The sequence below is a fragment of the Telmatherina bonti genome, assembly GCF_933228915.1.
Source record: "Telmatherina bonti genome assembly, chromosome: 21".
Taxonomy (NCBI): domain Eukaryota; kingdom Metazoa; phylum Chordata; class Actinopteri; order Atheriniformes; family Telmatherinidae; genus Telmatherina; species Telmatherina bonti.
The window spans coordinates 6308669-6328742 of record NC_136630.1 but is presented as its reverse complement, the minus strand read 5'-3'; the positions used below and the strand labels follow the sequence as shown (position 1 = coordinate 6328742).

Below are 20074 nucleotides of genomic sequence, written 5' to 3'. Positions count from 1 at the left end.
GAGTATTCTGAAAATGAACATTGATCCTGATCCTTTGGCTTCTTGGTTTTCCAGTCAAACACACTGGAAAGAAGAACTTTAGAAAGTTGTTCCATGTCCTAACTTTCTATGCTCAGAAGAATATTTTACCTAACTGGATCTCTGACAAAGCTCCTCCTGTCTCTGGGTGGTTTAAGATGATTATGGAACACATTCCATTTGACTTCCTGACATGTTTGGTGAACGCTAAGCCTGAAGTGTTTAATCGAACGTGGAAACCTTTTCTCGACTATGCTGATGAAAATGTGTCCACATTTTGTCTCGGGTTTTTGTTTGCTTGTAAATTACGATACTACTGATTTAAAACTGTCATTTCCTTTTACTAATGTGCTTGATAATAACTGTGATGTCTTGTGATTTTTTTTATCCTGTCTTTTTTTTTCTTTATGTAGCTGAGCAATGTTTGTTTGTTTGTTCTTGACACTGAAAATTCAATAAACATATCTGAGAAAAAAAAAAAAGAAGTGAGGTGCAAGACTTTTAAAAGATTTCTTAATACTTTTTCAGGTAAACTCAACGGCAAGTTTTTCAAGATTTTTCAAGAACATTATTGTTCTCTGTACGCAGTAAGTTTTACTCAGTAGTAAAGCTGTTCAGTTGTTTTTCTTTTTGCATTGCAGCTTATGTGGTAAAAAAAAAAAAAATCAATGCAATAAATCTGTTATGAATAACAAGGACAGCAACAGCTGATGCTACCAACTACCTGAAATCCCTTTTTAGAGACTTTTTACAAAATGTGGCCATTAAATGCTTCACTGCAGTTTGAACTGAAGACTTAAAATGAATAAAACTCCAATAAAAACTGAGTCAAACCAGGACAAACAGCCCCTCCAGCTACGCTGTTTTACCCTGCTCAGAGCTGATAACCCAACTCTTCCATGGCGGGCGGTCAGCTGTAGCTGGTATTCCCCCATCATCTGACTGCAACTAACATTTTAACTAACACCCCCGCAGCGTTTAGACTGTACTTTAAATGATTCCTGTTCAGGGCAGAGAAACGCGGCGACAGCAGCAAAGCAGGCCAAGTGTTGCTATTTCTGAATTAGCTTAATGGTATGAGCGTATCCCTTTGTGTATGTGTGTATTATTAAGGGTAATGATCTTTTAGTTTGTGTGTATCCGTTTGCCTTAACAGCTCAAACAAACATCTGCCAACACATCCAATATACCTTCGTAGTAATGCCCAGACTAGCGCCGTGGTCCAGCAGAGCTGCAGCTACATCCCTGTGCCCTTCCCTGGCAGCCAGGTGTAAAGGTGTGTATCCAGAGTTGGTGGTGGCATCTGGGTACGCGCCATTGGCTAACAGCTGTTGCACAATATCTTGCTTCCCCAGACGACTGGAAATATGCAGCGGCGTCTGGTCATCCTAATGAATTTGTTAATGGAAAAAAAAACAAAAAACAAAATAAGAGACACTTTACAGCATCTCAAGCGGATATGTTTAACTGAATTACACACCAAGCAATAATCAGCTGTTTATCTGGAGTCTGGTTTCTGGTCACATCATCAGCCGTGTGCTGAACCTTTTAGCTGCTGGATGTTGCTTTATGTTCCCTAGATCCCAGCTACCCAGAACCACTGTCTGGTGGTAAAATAAGGTCAGAGTAAAGTGACTCGTGAGGAGCCTTTAGCTCCGTATTGCACCAAAAAACAACTCTATAAGTGAAATAAGTCAAACAAAACGGCAACATTTACAGCCTAAACCGTGATGCAGAGAGACTTTTACAGCTAAAGGGAGTCATTTCTTAGAAAAAGACTTAATATAAAGCAAAGAAAGAAAGATTTCTTAGGCATAAATTTGACCTTGTAAAACATATTTGGACGAAACATTTAATACAGATAGGTGATTATTTTCAACTTCTTAAATTATATCTTAAACGTTTGTATGACTATTGCTAGTTTTAACCAGCACCTGGTCATACTTTGTTACTGTACTATCACCACAACGTAGCTTCAAGTTTACCAAGCTGTTTGCCAACAGTCTGGAAAAAGCAACAGAAGAGACTTTGCTGTTGCTGTTGTGAGGTTCTGGTGCAAAGTGTGTGGCACTGTGGTATTCGATGCTAAGTCCAGTACAACCTCTGTTAGCTGAAGCTAGCATATTATATGCTACTTTGACTCATCTGACAGCTAAGCATCCAGTACAACAACCATCCAATCAGCAACCAGTGGCTAGCTTTTAACTAAACAAATCTGATGTCAGATGGCAGCTATAGACATGTTTCAGTTTGGCTGAAGGAGAAGGTTTTAGAGGTTTGATTGAATCTGTTGACTGTCCAACCAAGAAATACCATTACCGACATGTGTAGGTGAGCTGCACGCTGTTTCTCAGCAGAAATGTATGTAATGGATGTAAGCCACTTACAACACAGTGATATGCTACCATCACGGTACTATGCATTAAATGTGTTTTCCACAGCTACTGAAGACTGGGGACTAAATAGAAAAGTAACATATGAGCATTGCTAATCCAGCAACATGGTGTTAGCCACACAGAGAGCTTGATTTGGGCTTTGGTTGGCGGGAAGTTATTTGAATAAATGGCTGAATGATTCTCATTGGTTTCAAACAATATTTCTGCCAAGCTTTACAGTTACCTGATAATGAATGCAATTCTTTTTGTTTGTTGTCCTTTTTGTTTTCACTTTTTCTAGCTAGCTTGTTGTGGAGCTAAATGCTAAAAACATCTGGATCATCATTGGAGACATTAGCAGAATTATTGCTTATTTATTGATTTAGCCCAACTCAAACACAAAGAGCAAAATCACTTGAATTTCACCCTTTCAGACAGATCAGCTGACCAATCAGGCCAAACTGCGGGTTTTATATGAAACAGGAGCAAAAACATCACATGAAAAACATAAACATTAAAGAATAAAAATATTTTATTAGACTCCAAAGATAAATGATGACTTTTTTAATGTGTATAATAAAGTCTGTTTACAGAGCAAAGTGGTTTGTTGAAATTAGACATGTGCAAAGAACAACCATATGCACATGACTTATCAACACACACCTACCATAACATTTGGTGACTGTCACAAACACACACACTGAAATTACTGCCAGTGACAGTAATAATTTACCTTGGCCCTGGCATCAACTCGTGCTCCATTCTCAATCAGGTATCGGACCACGTCGGACTGTCCGGCTCTCGCTGCCATGTGGAGTGCTGTCTCCCCCCTCTGAAAACACACACACACACACACCTATAAGCAATAATATAGGTTGATAAATAATTGAAGGTTTCTGTTTGTGTTAAAACTTGCATATAAAATAAGAGGCAAGAAAAGGGGAGATGGAAATAGAGCGACCCCCTTCACTCTCCACACCCAACTCACAATACTGACGTCCCGTAATTTTCTGTTTCTACGGCAACCTGGCCACAGACACAGCGTGGGCGACCAAATACTTGTGTCAAAGAGTTGCGTGTGCACAACTCTTTTCCCCTGGTTTCTTCCTCTCTGCTGGGTTCTGTTTGCTCGTTTTCCCCAGCTGTCCTGCTTGTTCTCAACTCTTTTCTCTCATTCACTGTGAATCCAAACTTAACGTCGATGGTGGGAGAGTTTGTAGCTCCACAATGTGGCATTAAGAGATCCTGTCAGTTCATACATGTCATGTGTCATAAATGTGATCTCATCTTACAGGGATTTTCTCTGCAGATTATGGAGGAATGACTTCAGAACATTTTTCTGGATCATAAGATTAATTTTAAACAAAATGTAGACATTTACTCACTGTCTTTAAGGTAAAAAGTGGTTTATTTATACTTGACAGGAGTTATAATGACACGTTTAATGATTTTTTTAACCTCTTTTAATAAAAAAATCTCAGTGAAGGGACACACATTTGTGTACTTTCAACAAATATCATTATCAGCTTCATATCTTTTACATCATATTCTTCATTTCAAATCATTTAGTTATCTCACCTTTTATCTTTTGTTGACATTTTTCTATTGATTGACATGTTTTTATATCCTCACTGCAGCTATTGCAGTTTTCATTATATTTATTTGTTTTCTTAGGTCTGCATCTCTGTTTTGATATCGTCATCAGATCGGTTGTGTCAGGCCTTACAAAACATACACTGTTAAATGTTGTCAATGACAACGTTGTGATTAACTGTCAGACTGAGGACTTATTTTGGAATGAAAGAGGCTTTCTGAACAGATCCGTGTGTTGGAAAACCAGGAGTTTTTATTCTCTGGCTCGTGGATCTGTTTATGCTCTTCATTACTTTGCTTTCAGTACAAGTAAAGGTCAATTAAAGGATCCAAATGTAAACAAAAGAACATCATGCCAATATCAATGCAACAGTATGGAAGCACTGCGATGGACTGGCGAGCTGTCCAGGGTGTACCCTGCCTGTCGCCCAAAGCCAGCTGGGATAGGCTCCAGCTTCCCCGCGACTCTGAATTGGAATAAGCGGTTTGGAAAATGAATGAATGAATGAGTATGGAAGCAGCATTTCCAGCCTAAGTATCAGCTGGTTGAAGTAAACTTCATTATATGTCATTAAGTACTTTCTTTTTCTGTGAAATATTGTGTGCTTTTAATTGTTTAGGTTTAAATAATTCATGTGAAACAATGTGAGAAGTTTGGAAGAGAATGTTAGCAAGAGTTGTAAATAATTTGTAAGCATTTAAAAGTCCAAACTAAGCTTCACAAGCTAAAACAATCAAGTTTGGTCTTTATGATTTCACAAACCTCCAAGGCAAACAGAAATATGTGGAAAACAGTGAATAAACTGTGTCGCTGTCAGACAACAAGAGGAAAGACAATCACAGTTTCATTCAGACATCTTTGGATGAATTTCATACAGTGTAAAATTTACTTTACTTCTTGTCAGCAGATCTAACTTTAGAGCGATGACGGTCTCAAGACAAAAAGTCACGAAGACGAAAGCAAAATAATGAACTTCCTGAACTCACCACATTGCTTGTATTGGGTGAAGCCCCGTGGTTGATCAGCTGATGGACGATGTTCTCATGTCCCATGAATGCTGCGACGTGGATCGGTGTCAGACCAGACTGGATGTCGACACACGCAGAAAAGAAAAGATAATAAAAAAGCAAATGGATAAAATGAATAACTGCTTTTTTCTTCATTTGTTTAAATGCTGTATCATGATGAAACCACATACAGACTGTTCTTTCTTCTTATGTGAAATTTATAATGAAAACTTGATATTTTTCTTGTCAACCAACCTAATAAAACCATAAAAACTCTGCAAAAAGATGCACCTAAGTAGATCATGTTTATCAGAATATGTTCTTTCGTTGTGCTATTTTGCTGTGAACAAACTATTAAGATTTAAATGTTTTAAATACTCACTTTTATGACTAAGTATTGTTATGAAATTAGTGCACATAAATCTGAAGTGTTTGAATAATCATAAAAATACACTGGATTTTTACTACCCTTCACATCACAAGATCTCAAAGAGGCTACAGGTTGAAAAAATAAAAATGAAAGCTTTATTAAAAGTAAAAAGATCTTATCTAAAAACAGAAGATGACTAAGAGCAGCAGCCAAGGTTTTCATTAAAGAGACCTTTTATGAAACAATTTATGGATTGTGGTGCCCTCACGGTTTGTTTGTCCTTCATGGTAGGGGTGTGTGTAAGGAGTGTGTGATCTTTGTCAGGATAGAAACCTTATTTTTAATCCTGGACTAGTATCCTTATTAAAACCTGTTGCTGTTACCGTGACAAAAATCATTGTCGAAAATTGCCAATCAGTTCAATATCGGTTCTTTTTGAGAAAAGTGTGGTTGTGAAAGCTGCCTTCCACGACTTACAGAACGCATTTGATGCTGTTATCCATTCTTTTGCAAAAACAATTTAACTTTCCATTGAGTTTGTTGACTATATAAAATCCTGTTTCCATCAAAGGATGAAATAATTTGATAAATATACATCTGATGCTTTACGTCCACATGTTGGTGTTCCTCAGGGCTCCATACTGGACCCGATTTTTTTTAGCGTTCTATTTAACGATTTACCTTCTGTAAATTTATGAGTTAAAACAAAGAAAAACCACACAAGATATAGCAAACAGGTTAAGACAAGCTCTAGTAAAGAGTGAATATTGAATTTTAAAGACACACGACAGAACTTTTGCCATTTACCCGTCACACGACGCCTATCGATGGCTAATCCAGCATCCATCTTGCATCCTGACCTGTTCGCTCTCTCCAGCCAGCAGAAGATGATCTTACACAATGACTCTTGTTTTGTTTCTTTCTCTCTTTTAACCTTCTTGCGTTTCTTTTCTGAATCTGCAACGTTGCGTGTTCAAAACAACCAGTTTCTTATTTTACAATGAGACGAAACGTCACGTCGCAGATTTTTTTCTTCTTCTCCCCGCCTCGGGATGCTGCTGGGTAGCAGCAGCTCTAGAAATGCACATGATAGATGTCACTGTGCCATCAAAGAGGTTGAGCACGTGGGGTTTTGAGGTAGAAAAAGTTACGTAATGTATCTAAGTTCCGCTTATATAAAAAAACCATGCTGTCAGTCCAGAGCGTGATGTTTTGTCTCACGTGCTTTGAGCTATCAGTGACTCCACATGGAATCAAACAGCAAAGATCTAATCTCTCTTACATTATTACTGTTTGGGAAGATGGTTTAACACATTCAACATACTTCAAATTATTTAACTATTAAACAAAGAATTACATGGGATGCAAGATAAGAAGCAATTTATTATATATTTCTCAAAAAACATACTTAACTTGTGAAGAAATATTTAATTAAGGTGTTAAATGTTATTATTATTATTATTTGTTGTTCAGCTCTGTTTGGTTTTATCACTTTTAGAGTCATGCAGACAAAGAACCAGCAGGAGTGGCCAGATTAGATTATAATTCCACTTTATTTAGTCCCACTGTGTTTTACAGCATCACATTGGTGAAGTCCAGCATCACAACCAGCTGGGTTGCTCTCAGTTTACAACTCATCTAAATTCAGTTCTTAATAACACTAAAGGGGCTGAAATGACATAACTTTAACTAGTCTGTAGTGTTGAACAACGATGTAATAATCAATAAGCACAAAGTAAGAAAGACCAATCATTCATCCAAACATTGATACTAGATGTGTATACTTTGTTTTGTTGTTGATGTGGTGGCATTCTGGGAAACAGTAAGTTGTGTAGACATGCTTCCAAATATCTCCAGTTGATATCTTGTCATTTAAAACACACACACACACACACCTACCTCTGTGACAGCCTGTATGGACGCCCCATGCTTCAGAAGTAGCTCCATCACTTTCACTCTGTTTTTCTTACAGGCAATATGCAGCGGCGTGAAACCATTCTAACACACACACATAAACACACGCATACAAAGAAACAAAAAATATAGAGACATTAAAAAGCATGAAAATAGTCCCGAATGTCTGTGTGTGGCTTTGCAAGTTCGGCAGAACTGGCGGAGAACAAATCTGGAACATTGCATGGAAAGTAAAGTACAAAGAGGGAACTTTTTTCTGCCTCCCTCCTCTCTCCCTCTCTCCCTCTCTTTCTTTTTAAAGCTTCTGCATAAAAAAACAGACAAGCGTGTGGAAATAATTGAGCCTGCTGTATGCTATAAAAAATAAAAACTACGCTACACTGAAATGGATCCTTTTCCCTACAACTCACTTCTCTCTTGCCAACTTTTACACCCCCTCCATCCGTCATCCCTCCCCCTCTTACTCTCCTGACTTTGAGGTTTCAGGCTCAGTCCTATGACTTCATTTTCCTCTCCATATCCTTTATTTCTCTTCTGGTTCCCTCCAGCTATAAAGTCTCAGAGCTGTAACCACACCCAGACTTTTCCATTACAGAGCAGAGATGCTGCTACTATGTCAGGATGACGGCGGGGAAATAAAGTCTCTTCTCTGTTTTGTTCATTTACTTCCATCGTGATCTTTGTCATGTTTTGTGTATTTTCTCCTTCATTTAACTCCCAAAAGTTTACTCAAAAAGGAAGAAAAGCATTGAAACAAATGTATTTGTTAATGGGTAAACTAATGAATAACTAGTTTTTATTCCACCAAGTCACAACCAAACGTCCTTACACTTATAAGTTAGTCATATTCTGGGACCTCCTGCTTCCCTCGATGGGAACAAGCAACTAACTTTTGCATTTTTTAGCTTCTTTAAATGTGTTTAATCCTGACAAATACTCCATCTACCACTTTGTCCTTACCAGAGCTTTTGCATTGGGATTAGCTTTCTTATCCACAATGACCTTTGCCACTTTGTAGTGTCCGCAGTGGGCGGCCACATGCAGCGCCGTCAGGTAGTCGTTGGTGACGTCATCTACGGGTACCTCGTGGTGCAGAAGCAGCTGGACACAGTTGAGGTGGTCGCCTTGTGTCGCCATATGAAGAGGAGATAGACCATTCTGCAAGGAAGGTTCTCAGGTTCATATGGCTGCTTTAAAAATGAAAAGAAGAAGAAATGACAGCTGTACCTTGGTCTTGGACAGTATTGGTGCTCCCCTGTCCAGCAGCATCTCCACCACCTGCTCATGACCACTTCTGGCCCCACAGTGTAGAGGAGTCAGACCATCCTGGGAAAGATTCCAAGCAGTGAGACTTCATTTACACTCAGCTGTGGGTGAATTTGGTTTACAATTATATCTACAGGTTCAGGAACAATGTCAAAGGGCAGGTCAAGTTTAAAATGAGATGGTTTTGATGCTTGCAAATGTGACTCTGTGGGTACTGAACACGCTCTGAAAGTGAAATGGCGATACACTTGTCACAGAATAGCTGCTGTTTGCTTTTTTTTTTTTTTTTTTTTTTTTTTACCTTTTTAAAAGGTTTTAGCTTATAGAAGACTTGAAGTGATTAAAATATGGACCTGCTTCACTGAGTTTGTTCTACCACTGCAATGCACAGAGTTTAACCTCGATTACCGGTTTATTCAAATGCAACCTTTATTGTCCAAGTTGCTGCTCAACACGGGAAGGTTGTTTATGACAACACAGCAATACATCATAGCATCACTTGAAGAGAAAGGAAATCTTTTTTCTTTGTTTTATTCTATCTTTTCTCTTTCTTTTCTTTCACTAGGTCATGCATACCTTTGTCCGCGCATCTATCTTGGCGCCTCTCTCCAGCAGCAGTCGCACCATGTTACCATTCCCGCGTTTAGACGCTACGTGCAGAGGCGTGATGTCATTCTGTAGAATAAAAAAATGACACGGCTGCTCAGCTACAAACTTCAGACTGAAGCCCCGGGTCAACAACAAACAAAAACACGTTTTAATAAGATAAGGTTTCAGTTTAATTATGAAATGACTACAAAGAAGATGCAGAACTTTAAAACCCTTTTACAACTGGAAACCAGTGAGTTTTGTTTGATGGCGCTGAAGCAAAAAGTGGCTAAACACCCCTCTCTAGAGGAATCAGCGGCTCACTGGTTGGATCATGAGATTCTTTGTGTTTTTTTATGTTTTATTTCTATCAAACATCCCAAAGGTTCCCAATATTTCTATCAACCAATGGTTTGGTACTGAGCATGCTCAGCAGATACCCCGAAAAATATGCAAATAATATGCAAATATATACAATATATATCCTACATTTTTCACACTGATTGTAAACTTCATGGAAAAGCCACAACTGAAAAGTGTGTTTATATGATTTCTGCTTCCTTATGTTGCAACTTCGTCTGGCAAAAATAAAGTGAAACACCAGACACTGAGAAGGGAACGTTTGTGTATCTAAAACACTACAACATGTACATTTATGGCAGTATTTCTCAATTCTGGTCTTTGTTTATTTATGTTGAATGACTTCTGATGGCTAATGCTTTCTTAAATGTTCTTAGTTAAGAAATGAAGTTCTACAATACAAAACAAATAAAATAAATCAGACTTGGACCATTTAAAGTAACACAAATATTGAACATAATAAAACAAAAGGAGAACACTTAAGTTGTGAAAAAAAACCCCAGCATGTATTTTTGCCATCTACAAACAGTCCACAAGCGCGTGTACATTTCTCCCAGCAGAATGACCAGAGCAGCTGCACATTCACACGCTGGATTCCTCTTTCTGTTCCATCCTCCAGTGTGCTTCCTGCAGTATACACTTCCAGAGCCTCCAGTGAGTGTGAGATGTCATCACTTCTGTGAAAAAAACACGGACCTACCCTCGCCTTGAAGTCTACAGCTGCTCCTCTGTTCAGGAGGAGAGTTGCGACGTTGATGTTGCCATAGTGAGCTGCGATGTGAAGAGGAGTGAAACCGCTCTGAAGGGGAAGAAAGAGACACACATGCAGAAAGAAAAGCAATGTCAGTTTAAAAAAAACCTAAAAAAGAAGCTACATCTGTCTGGCCATGAGGTGTGAGCAAAGCATGATGGGACATTACAAAGAGGAGCAGCTGAAAGCGGACTAACAGAGTACACTAGACCTGAGCTGAGCACGAGTCAAACATGCATTTAAAAAGAAACAAAAAGTGTGTAGATTCTACTTTTACAACATGATTACACTCCCTGGCCACTTCAGTAGAACAACTAATTCATCTTTATGAAGTTTAGGATGGTTAACTTTTGTTAAAACATTTCCAGAACAATTTAATCATCTATGTTTAGCACTTAGATTTCAGCTTGCAGTGGCGTTTTATTGGATTTGGCTTGTAATACAAAGCAGTCCAGCAAAGGCAAACTTAATAAAGCTTACTTATGTCATCACATACGTAGTTACAGGCCTACCTGACATCTTTCATTAGAAACTAGATAAACTAGAGTGATTATAGACAACATTAACTTTATGGGATTGCATACTGACAAACATCATGAAGCAAGTGTTATTTATTAATAGCAAATATGTTCGTCAATATGTAATAAATCTTGCATTGAAGCCCTGCGGGTGAACCTAAAGTGGCCACTGAGTGTAAATTTCTACCTTTCTTGGGTTATAATTAAAGGCGGTGAGCCAAAACTAAACAAAGTAGTGTACAGTTGCACAATATAAGCAGAGATAAGCAGCATCCTGTCACATGAAAAGCAAGCAAATCCCAAGTCTTTTGTTTGTGTTTGTTGAATTCCTCTGATCAACATGATTTCATCTGACAGGAAATCCAGAAATCACACATGCAGGTGAGCATGCAACTATATTAGTTCTAGAAAAGATGCTTTATAGAAAGCATCTGCTCAAAAACCCAAACTAATTTCATTTTAAGCCATTGAAGAAAATATAGAAAAAGCATCAATCAGCACCCTTTTGTCATCATCGTATTCAACAGCTACTTTGTTTCAAACATTGAAAGCAGCAAAACCAATGTTTAGAGATAAATGGAGTAAAAAATCATGTTACACAGAGTAATAAAAAAATATAAGAATATGTTGGAAATGACAAAAAACAACTGAATATACTCTGAAGCAAAGCTAGCAGATGCTAGTTTAAGATTTATTGAGTTCTGATTAAAATATCGGGCTTCATGTCATTGCTTTCATCATACTTTGTTACCCATTTTAAGAGTAATAAGTTAAAAGCAATGAATGCAGGATCAATATGAATAACAGAATCCATTCATCTATTGTCTATACCCGCTTCGTCCATTGCAGGGTCGCGGGGGGCTGGAGCCTATCCCAGCAGCTACTGGGCGAGAGGCAGGGTTCACCCTGGACAGGTTTCCAGTCCATTGCAGGGCCAACACGGAGAGACAAACAACCACTCACTCACACACTCAGGAGAATTTACAAACATCATTGAACCTAACAAGCATGTTTTCTGAGCCGGAGTTCGCAGACAGAACATGCAAAGTCCACACAGAGAGCTCCCAGCTGAGATTTGAGCCTGCAACCTTCTCGCGGTGAGGCAATGGTGCTAACCACCACTCCACTGTTCAGCATGACACAAACTTTTTTCAGTAGATAGTGAAAAACAAACGGCTAGAATAACAGACAGTTTTCTTACTGAAGCACAAAAATAAATTGTATGTATAAAACTTTTCTACATAGGTTGAATTACAGCTATCTAATGACTAAGTATCTGTGTACCATATGAGTTGAGTTTCTACGCTGCAGGTTGATCAAAGTCTCTTTTTTTTTCTTTTACTCGCTAATGCAAGGTTCAAGCCTATATTTGCTACTGTGGGCCCTTATAGTTCAGTTACAGCACTGTGCAAGTGTTTGGTGGGCCAGCTGCACGGCTAAAGGTCATAAATTGGGCGTAATAATGATAACAGCACAATTTAATGCATTTACAGTAGAAACAGTCATTAGAGAGTCAAATGTTGGTCATAAAAAACCTGCAGAGGTGGGTCAAACAGTCTTTGCCATTCAGAGATCTTTGTAACATAAAGTTGGCATGGCGCGATCATTTTTACTTATTTAATCCTTAATCTCTGGTATCCTGAGATCAGCTCTGCATTCTCCATCACCAAGTAGGCTGTAAATAGTATGTGTAGTATGAAAAAGGCAGAACTAGATGGAGAATATGGAAATAACAGCACCACAAATTACCACAGCAAAGACCACAGCAGGATCTGTCAGTTATATAGCGTTAAAGATTATCTTGCCTTTCAGTTCTTCAACATATATAATTTTTATGTGCTCCTGGTTGAATACCTGCAGATGTGAAAGTTTAGTGACATGGCAAAATAAGCAAAAATGATCTATCTAGAATAATATCTAAGGTAATGACGCCTTCATACTTCCCCAATGTTACCTGAGGCTATGTTTCTTATGGGCTCTTTTAACACACAATAAATTAAGTAAATGAGGGTTGGTAAATGCAAGCTATGGTCATTTTACCAATCTGATCCACTTATTTCTCTCTCTCTCTCTCTCTCTCTCTCTCTCTCTCTCTCTCTCTCTCTCTCTCTCTCTCTCTCTCTCTCTCTCTCTCTCTCTCTCTCTATATATATATATATATATATATATATATATATATATATATATGTATATATATATATATATGTATATATGTATATATATATATTATATATGTATATATATATATATATATTATATACATATATATATACATATATATATATATATATATACATATATATATATGTATATATTTATATATATATATATATTAAAAAAAAAAAAAAAATATATATATATATATAAATATATATATATATATGTATATATGTATGTATATATATATATATATATATATATATATATATATATATATATATATATATATATATATATATATATATATAGTACATTAAGAAAACAAATGGTAGCCAAGTGCTGACATTTAGAACATGATTGTTGAACATAGAGACATTTCACACAACCAGAAATTCTGTACCCCAAAAGAGATTGAAAGTCTTGAGAAACAAAATATAATAATGAAATAATAAATAATAAATAATAAAATTTACTTAAGAAATCTAAAAAAAATAGAGTACACTAGGAATAATTAAATGGTTAAAATGCACTTGAGGAAATAAAACAGATTAGAAGAAAATGACAGAATAAGAAAAATAGAATACACTAAGTTAAACTAAATGGCTAAAAAGAGATTTAAAGACTAAAAGCCATGCACAAAAAATAAAAATATTGAGATACATAGAGGAAATAACAAGACCTAACCATTTAAAAGACTAAAATATAGTAAAATAATGAAGACTAAAGATACTTCAAAAGCACTATAAAAAGACAAAGACTAAAGAAATAATAAGGTTAAAATTGCATGAAAAGATCTACATAGGCTAGAAGGAGTCAAATGTGTTTTAAAACATGATTTAAAAGTTTCCATATTGGGGGCCAGTTAAACATTTTCTGTGCCAGTAATGAAACAGCTTGATCACCTCCAGTTTTAAGTCCAGTAGACAGAGCTGATCTGCAGACCTCGAAGTCTTTGATGAAGTCTAAATTAGAGCAAGTTTGTGTGAATAACTCCATGTTTCTTAGCTGCTACAGAAGCAACAGACAGATACGTTCAGTGCCCTGGTGAAGAATATCAACACCCAGCTAAATCAGCAGGTCACAGTTACAGCAGCTAGCAAATGACACTTGTTTAGCAAGCTAGCTACTGGCTGCTGTTCACTCCCAACTGGCATCTTCTCATGACTTTATTCGCATTTTATTCATTCCTCAGAGCACATGCTAAGTAGCCACAAAGCCCCCACCTTGCAATAATCAGGACTATTTATTGCAGTGCAAAAACTTCTGCTTTTAAAATGGCAGCAACGGGTAAGGTGTACACGTTAGCTGGGGTGCATCGCCTTGAAAACTTGAAAAGTCCTGGAAGCAAAAGCTGAATGTTGCTAGATAGTTTCTTCAGCAGAAGATTGCTAAAACCTATGTCTGCTTTTTTTTTTCTTTTGCTTTGTCTGATGTTTAAGGTGGTAGTACACTGTTTCAACACTGCAGATAAGCAAGAAAACATGCTGTATGTCTTTTCAGAACGACCAAAAAGAGTCCGGTATCAGCCTAAAGTTTCTTGATGTCGTGAAAAGTCAACTTAATTCAGCAGCAAGCCACTGCATACACACAAAGCAACACTTAAATGCAAGCAGGCTTCAAAAACAGATATATAGGTGAGGTGCAAAAGCATTCATGCCAGCATTTAGCATTCATGCTAGCAGACAGAAGGCTTTGCAGTGGTGACCATGAGAAAACAACAAGAGAGGAGGAGAGGAAGAAAGGAAGAGGAAGAGGAGAAGAAAAGATGTACCTCTGTTGTCCTATTCACCATCATCTAGAAGGGAAGGGGGAATGGGAGGGAATGGAGGGGTAAGAAAGAGGACCAAATTGAGGGAGGAAAGCGGCAAAGGAAGGAGACAATGGAGTGGTTAGTGCACCACAACAAGTACAACAGCAACACCGACATGGTTGCACCAAGCCGTTGCATGGATATGTGACAATATGGTTGTAGAGAATGAAAAGAACTAAAAAGGGAACCACAAACCAATACACACAACTGGACAGACTGTATTGCTCCCTCAAGGCCCATATATGCTCTACACCAAGATGGATATGAAGCCTTTCATCCATCCTCTTTTATGTGTGGAAATTGGTTCGTTTTTTTGTCGTCGGAGACAGTAGAGGTGGCGTTAAGCATTAAAGCTGACGTGCGACCTCAGAAAAAACCTAAAAGGAAGACACTGCAATATATTCTATGTCCACACAGACCACCACCGTCTGCTGCGCTGCCTCCTTTTATATCTCTTTCTGAGAATAAACTTTATTATAATCTCCTCCATCGTTGCCATCTTTGCTGTTGTCTGGAACTGACCTCAGGAATCGGCGATGAACCCTGAACTCTGAACTACTTTCTGGTATACACATCAGTTAGTAACTATCCGTGAGGGTTGAATGAAAGTATGACAGCAGTGACATTTAAAATGGTGGAACCTATTTACGTACATAATGGGAGCATAAATGGGCCTTTAAGGTGTTTTGCCAGCTTGACACTTAAACAGACTTTAAGACTTCTTGACTTTAAGAACTTTTTTTTTGTTGCCTGTTTGTGTATCAGGGCTTAGTGACTTTTGTCAAAAATAATTCTTTTAAAGTCTAATATTACAAAAAGAAATAAATAAATGAAATTGAATAAAATAGCAAAGTCATTAAAACATTACTTACTGCCCTTTTGATAAACTAAAGGTGTGTAATTATGAATCAGAATTGGGCATAAGGCTGTAAACATGCTGTATTTTTTGCTGAGGAGGAAAATACACAAAAGTATGAATTCCTACAAAGAAGAGAACATAGCTGGTGATAGGTCTATTTTTTTCCCAAATAGGCCTAACATATAAAAAAAGAAAAAGAGAAACTGTCTGATTTGCTTCTCTGGTGTTACTTAAAGGGTCAGCATGTAAGATTTATTGCCTTCTAGTGGTAAAAATTAGCATAACATAATACACAGTTGTGAATGAACGATGGCCGTCAATGACCAAAATTCCTCCAGCTATAAAGATGTTTTATCTGTGAATGGATCCAGTGGCTTCAGGTACAGCAAAGGCTACACCACAGCTAACTACTTTTGGTGCCTTTTTAAGGCATTACTCATCTCAAACGGTGCTTTAACATCTTCTACAGCAGATTTAAAGCCCAGAGGGTTTTCACTTCAAAACCAGAGTTGTATGTCCATTCAGAGACACCGTAGTAAAAAGAGTGGCACAAATTTAGCAGCTGCTGTAGATTCACGGCAGGTATATAAATGGCTTATTTTAAGACAATAAAAACATAATAATTTTTGATAAAGTGATCAAATACCATTAGAAACTGTTTTAATAATGCATTAAATTTTTCCGTCATTGACCTTTTACTTGTTACATGCTGCACCTTTAAAATGAAATTTAGGCTAATCTGTCTGGAGTTTCATTGACTGACACCAAAAGGACATAAAAATGAAACTATTAGAATGAGTCTGAACTGAAAAAGGATTTTTGAGTAAACAAAGTCATGTGTCTAACACTCCTAGTGGAAAATAAGCCGTTAGACACAGAAGATGAAAAAACCAAGTTTGACATTTTGGGAAATGCTCTTTCTTCCTGAGGAAAATGAGCAAATAGATCACTCTAATTTCCTCACGCCAACAGTCGGCTAGCTGCCACCTCACCGCTAAAGTGAAAGGAATAACTACAATCACACCCGTAATTTGCAATAGGTTTTATGACACTGCAAATGAGAGAGCGCACAGATGTTCTTTATTATGCTACTGTGGCCCTCTGCTTTCTCCAGTCTCTTTACCTCATTATTTGTTCCCTGAGAGGTTGTGAGTATGGAGGAGTTGAATCTGCTAAATGACATACCCTAAGCCAGTCTAAAGTTATGCTAAAATTAGTGCTTTATGTGAAGGATTCATACATCATGCATCTTGATTAAATATTTCAGAGGACACACTTCAGCTCCTCCACTTTTCCTCACGCACATTTTAGGGAAAACCATTAGGGATTTGAAAAAAGTGATAAAAAAAAAAAAAAAGCATCTGGTACTTTGAACAAGAAGGTACCTTTGACTCCACGTCTGCATTGTGGTCATTCTGGAGAAGAAGGGCAGCAGCCTTGGTGTCATCTTTTCGTGCAGCGATGTGCAGTGCTGGGAGGCGAACTTTCCCCTTGGTATCATTCTCCAGTAGGAGGGAAACCACCTGGTCATGCCCCTGCTGCAGTGCCACCGCCAGAGGAGTGAACCCATCCTGTAAACCAGAAACAGCAAAGGAATTCACTGACTGCTATAAAACGACAAGACCTGCAAGCTTTGATTGGCTATTGTAGAAATGAGCTGTGTGGATACTTTATGTTGGAACAAAACTGCTAGCTAATATGTTTGTCATATAGTGTTGCAAGATCTTCTGAGTGTGTTGTAAATCAAACACTCTGGGTCTCCATGAAAGAGGAAGTTTATTGCAGGAATGATTTAATAAAAACATAATTTTCCATTAATCTCCCATGAGGCATCTATACTTTTCCTTTTGCCTGATTTAAAATTCTTGATGAACAATATACAGGTGTTAAAATGTACAGATAGTATTTTATATAACTGTACAGTTTACTACATGCCAACACATGAACAACTGTTTTGTTTAGCTTATCTAAATATTATATACTAATAGATAGACTTTACTTAGCTTCAGCTTCAGTTAGCTTTAACAAGCTAACAAAGAACAGCATTAGCATCCTACTATAACTGAAGCATGTGCTTGGACGTGTTAGCATGCTAACAAGTGCAAGAAGAACTAACCAAATGTTTCTGAAAAAGATGGGAAGTGTCACTAGTCTTTCAGTTATGTGGCCATGAACCTCCATTTGGTACATGGCCACCATACTCTTTTAAATGTACTGCTTTTTTCCATTATTTATAGGATCAAATGGCTTTTTATAGTGGAGAAAGAGAAAAATAGAGCCAGTCAACTGCCAGCTACCAGGCACGCTAACATCATGAAAAAAAAAAAAAACCTGGTTTAGAAATGACAGTCAGGCTATTGCACCTTCAGATATTTTGGTTAAGTGTCAGCTCAGCATTGCTATAAAGAGTTAAACAAAGATTTATATTTATTCTTGGGGCTTTCAATCTTGAACGGAGCAAAACAAATTCTTTTAAAGTGGCTACTGCTGCTCTCAGGGCAGTCACGGTTCTCTTTTATGATATTAATAAAACAGCTGCCTGTGTTGTCTGTCTGTTAAACAGATAGGAGACGTCCAGGGGGAGCAGGATGCTACAGCTGTTAGGTAATATTTGTATTCCTTTCTCATTTAAAGAACATGGTTTTGACGTATTATTTCAGAGATTAGTCACATGCTGGCTAACTTCTAAAATCATTGTCATATTACCTAATTATACCTAAATATGTATAATATCTATTACCAGATTTAAACAAGGCCTGAGATTATTGCATGTTTATCATCATCTGAGCAACTGATAACAACTCACATGGTTTGGCTCAATACAATGCATTCATCACTGCATGTTTCTTGAAGTTTAATGGCTGGTATGATTTAATAATTGCGCCGAGAAAATGGGCTGGATTTAGCAGGGGATCATATATTCAGCACAACACCGGCTTGTTAATGAGCAGGTTTTACAACCAGGAACTGCAACAGTTCGTAAGATTGTGGGGTCCTGTAAATTTTCTACTCAGTTTGGACTGAAAACAAGTTTTATTTTTTAAATATTTCCCTGTTCCTCTCTGCAGGGCAACTTCCTCTGATGTGAATTTTAGCCTTGTGATTCTGGTAAAAGTGCCACACTCACAAAAAGATGTATACACATTAATACACTAAAGTAAAAGGGAAAATAAAATTAAAAAAAAAAAAAAAAGATAAATATAAGTCTAAATCATGCAAATAAGTCTTAACATTATGTCTTTTATGGTTTTAATTTTTTTTTATTTCAACAAGAAATAACTGAAGTTATCGACTAACTTGGACAAACATTGCTGAAAATGGCACTAAGCTGCCCTTATATTAACATAAAAAAGCATGTTTCTGAAACGTTCATTTCAAGCAATCTAATAAACATTTCGTAATTTTAGCATTTTAGCTGTACAGATACATTCAGGGACTTCATTAATGGCTTCAGTGTTTTGTTCTAAGACAAAGAAAAAAAAATCAAATTAAACTAGAAACAGTTATTAATGAAATTATAGCAATTGTGAATGCCCATTTATTGAACAAGGAAAATATTAAAATGAAATTGCATAAGTGTAAGAATTTTGGAGGAAAAAAACAACCATCTAACATGATTTCTCAAAGAGCCACAAAGGGATCAAACCCATGAGCTTCTGTATTGAAGTGCTCTCACTTACTCACTACGCCACCAATGCTCTTGTTTGCACCTTGGCAAAAGCATTCAACTTCTTTCCAGTGGGGATGGGAATGCTTTTTTTTTTTTTCACTTCCAGCAGTGTGTAATTAGTGGGATGGTAAAGACATGTGCAAGGTTGAATTACACTCCAGTGAAGATGTGAAAGACTTTATTGTTCAATGTAAAAAAAAAAACTTTGTTTAATGTGTTCAGGTGTAATCAAAAAGTTAAAATCTTGCAAGGAGCATTGTTGGAACAAATCCTTCATATTTAACTGTGACATATTTAAATAAATTCCTTTGCTCCTTGAAGTGCGCAGATGAAACCAATAGTTCACATGGAGCAGCTTACAACACTCCATGCAATGACACAAGCAACAGCCACAAAACAACAATAGAGCTGCATGTTAAATGCGGCATTTGAACCTGTGCTTTGTATGTGTACCTGTGTACCGCTGCACAAAATGGACCAATCGGCTGACTTCTGTTTTGTCCAATCACAGGAAATGATTTGCAAATTTGACAAAAACATGAATAACTTGAAAAGTTGAAACATTAGAATAACCAAAAGTCATAACACATATCCTGAATGAGCTGAACAGTTTGAGTTTTGAATGGTTGAAGTGAGGTAAAAGATGTGGGAAGAGTAGCGTTTCAAACATTTTGCAGGAAAGACAATGGAGACGGGAACTTGATGAACCAGACACTGCAAACCTGTGCAGTGCTCTGAAACTGTTGAAGCAGTTTTTAGCTCATTATGCAAAAACTAACTAATCACTGTGCTGAATTTATGCAAGGTCCAATCC

At 37.3% G+C, this 20074-nt stretch overlaps 1 protein-coding gene across 3 annotated transcripts in view; it reads right to left on the bottom strand.

Annotated features, from left to right (window-relative positions):
• The window catches only part of LOC306771905 (ankyrin-1-like), a 191151-nt gene that overhangs the window by 80571 nt on the left and 90506 nt on the right, over nt 1–20074 (bottom strand). For 2 of the 3 annotated variants that reach the window (XM_079261232.1, XM_079261233.1), the window contains exons 6-14: nt 16976–17161; nt 10193–10291; nt 9121–9219; nt 8506–8604; nt 8239–8436; nt 7264–7362; nt 4974–5072; nt 3127–3225; nt 1209–1406 (exon numbers count right to left, since the gene is read on the bottom strand). In XM_079261232.1, coding sequence (XP_079117358.1) covers nt 1209–1406; nt 3127–3225; nt 4974–5072; nt 7264–7362; nt 8239–8436; nt 8506–8604; nt 9121–9219; nt 10193–10291; nt 16976–17161 — 1176 coding nt within the window. Of the gene's footprint in view, nt 1–1208; nt 1407–3126; nt 3226–4973; nt 5073–7263; nt 7363–8238; nt 8437–8505; nt 8605–9120; nt 9220–10192; nt 10292–14692; nt 14717–16975; nt 17162–20074 lie in introns of all 3 variants that reach the window. The other variant, XM_079261231.1, reaches the window with a different exon arrangement.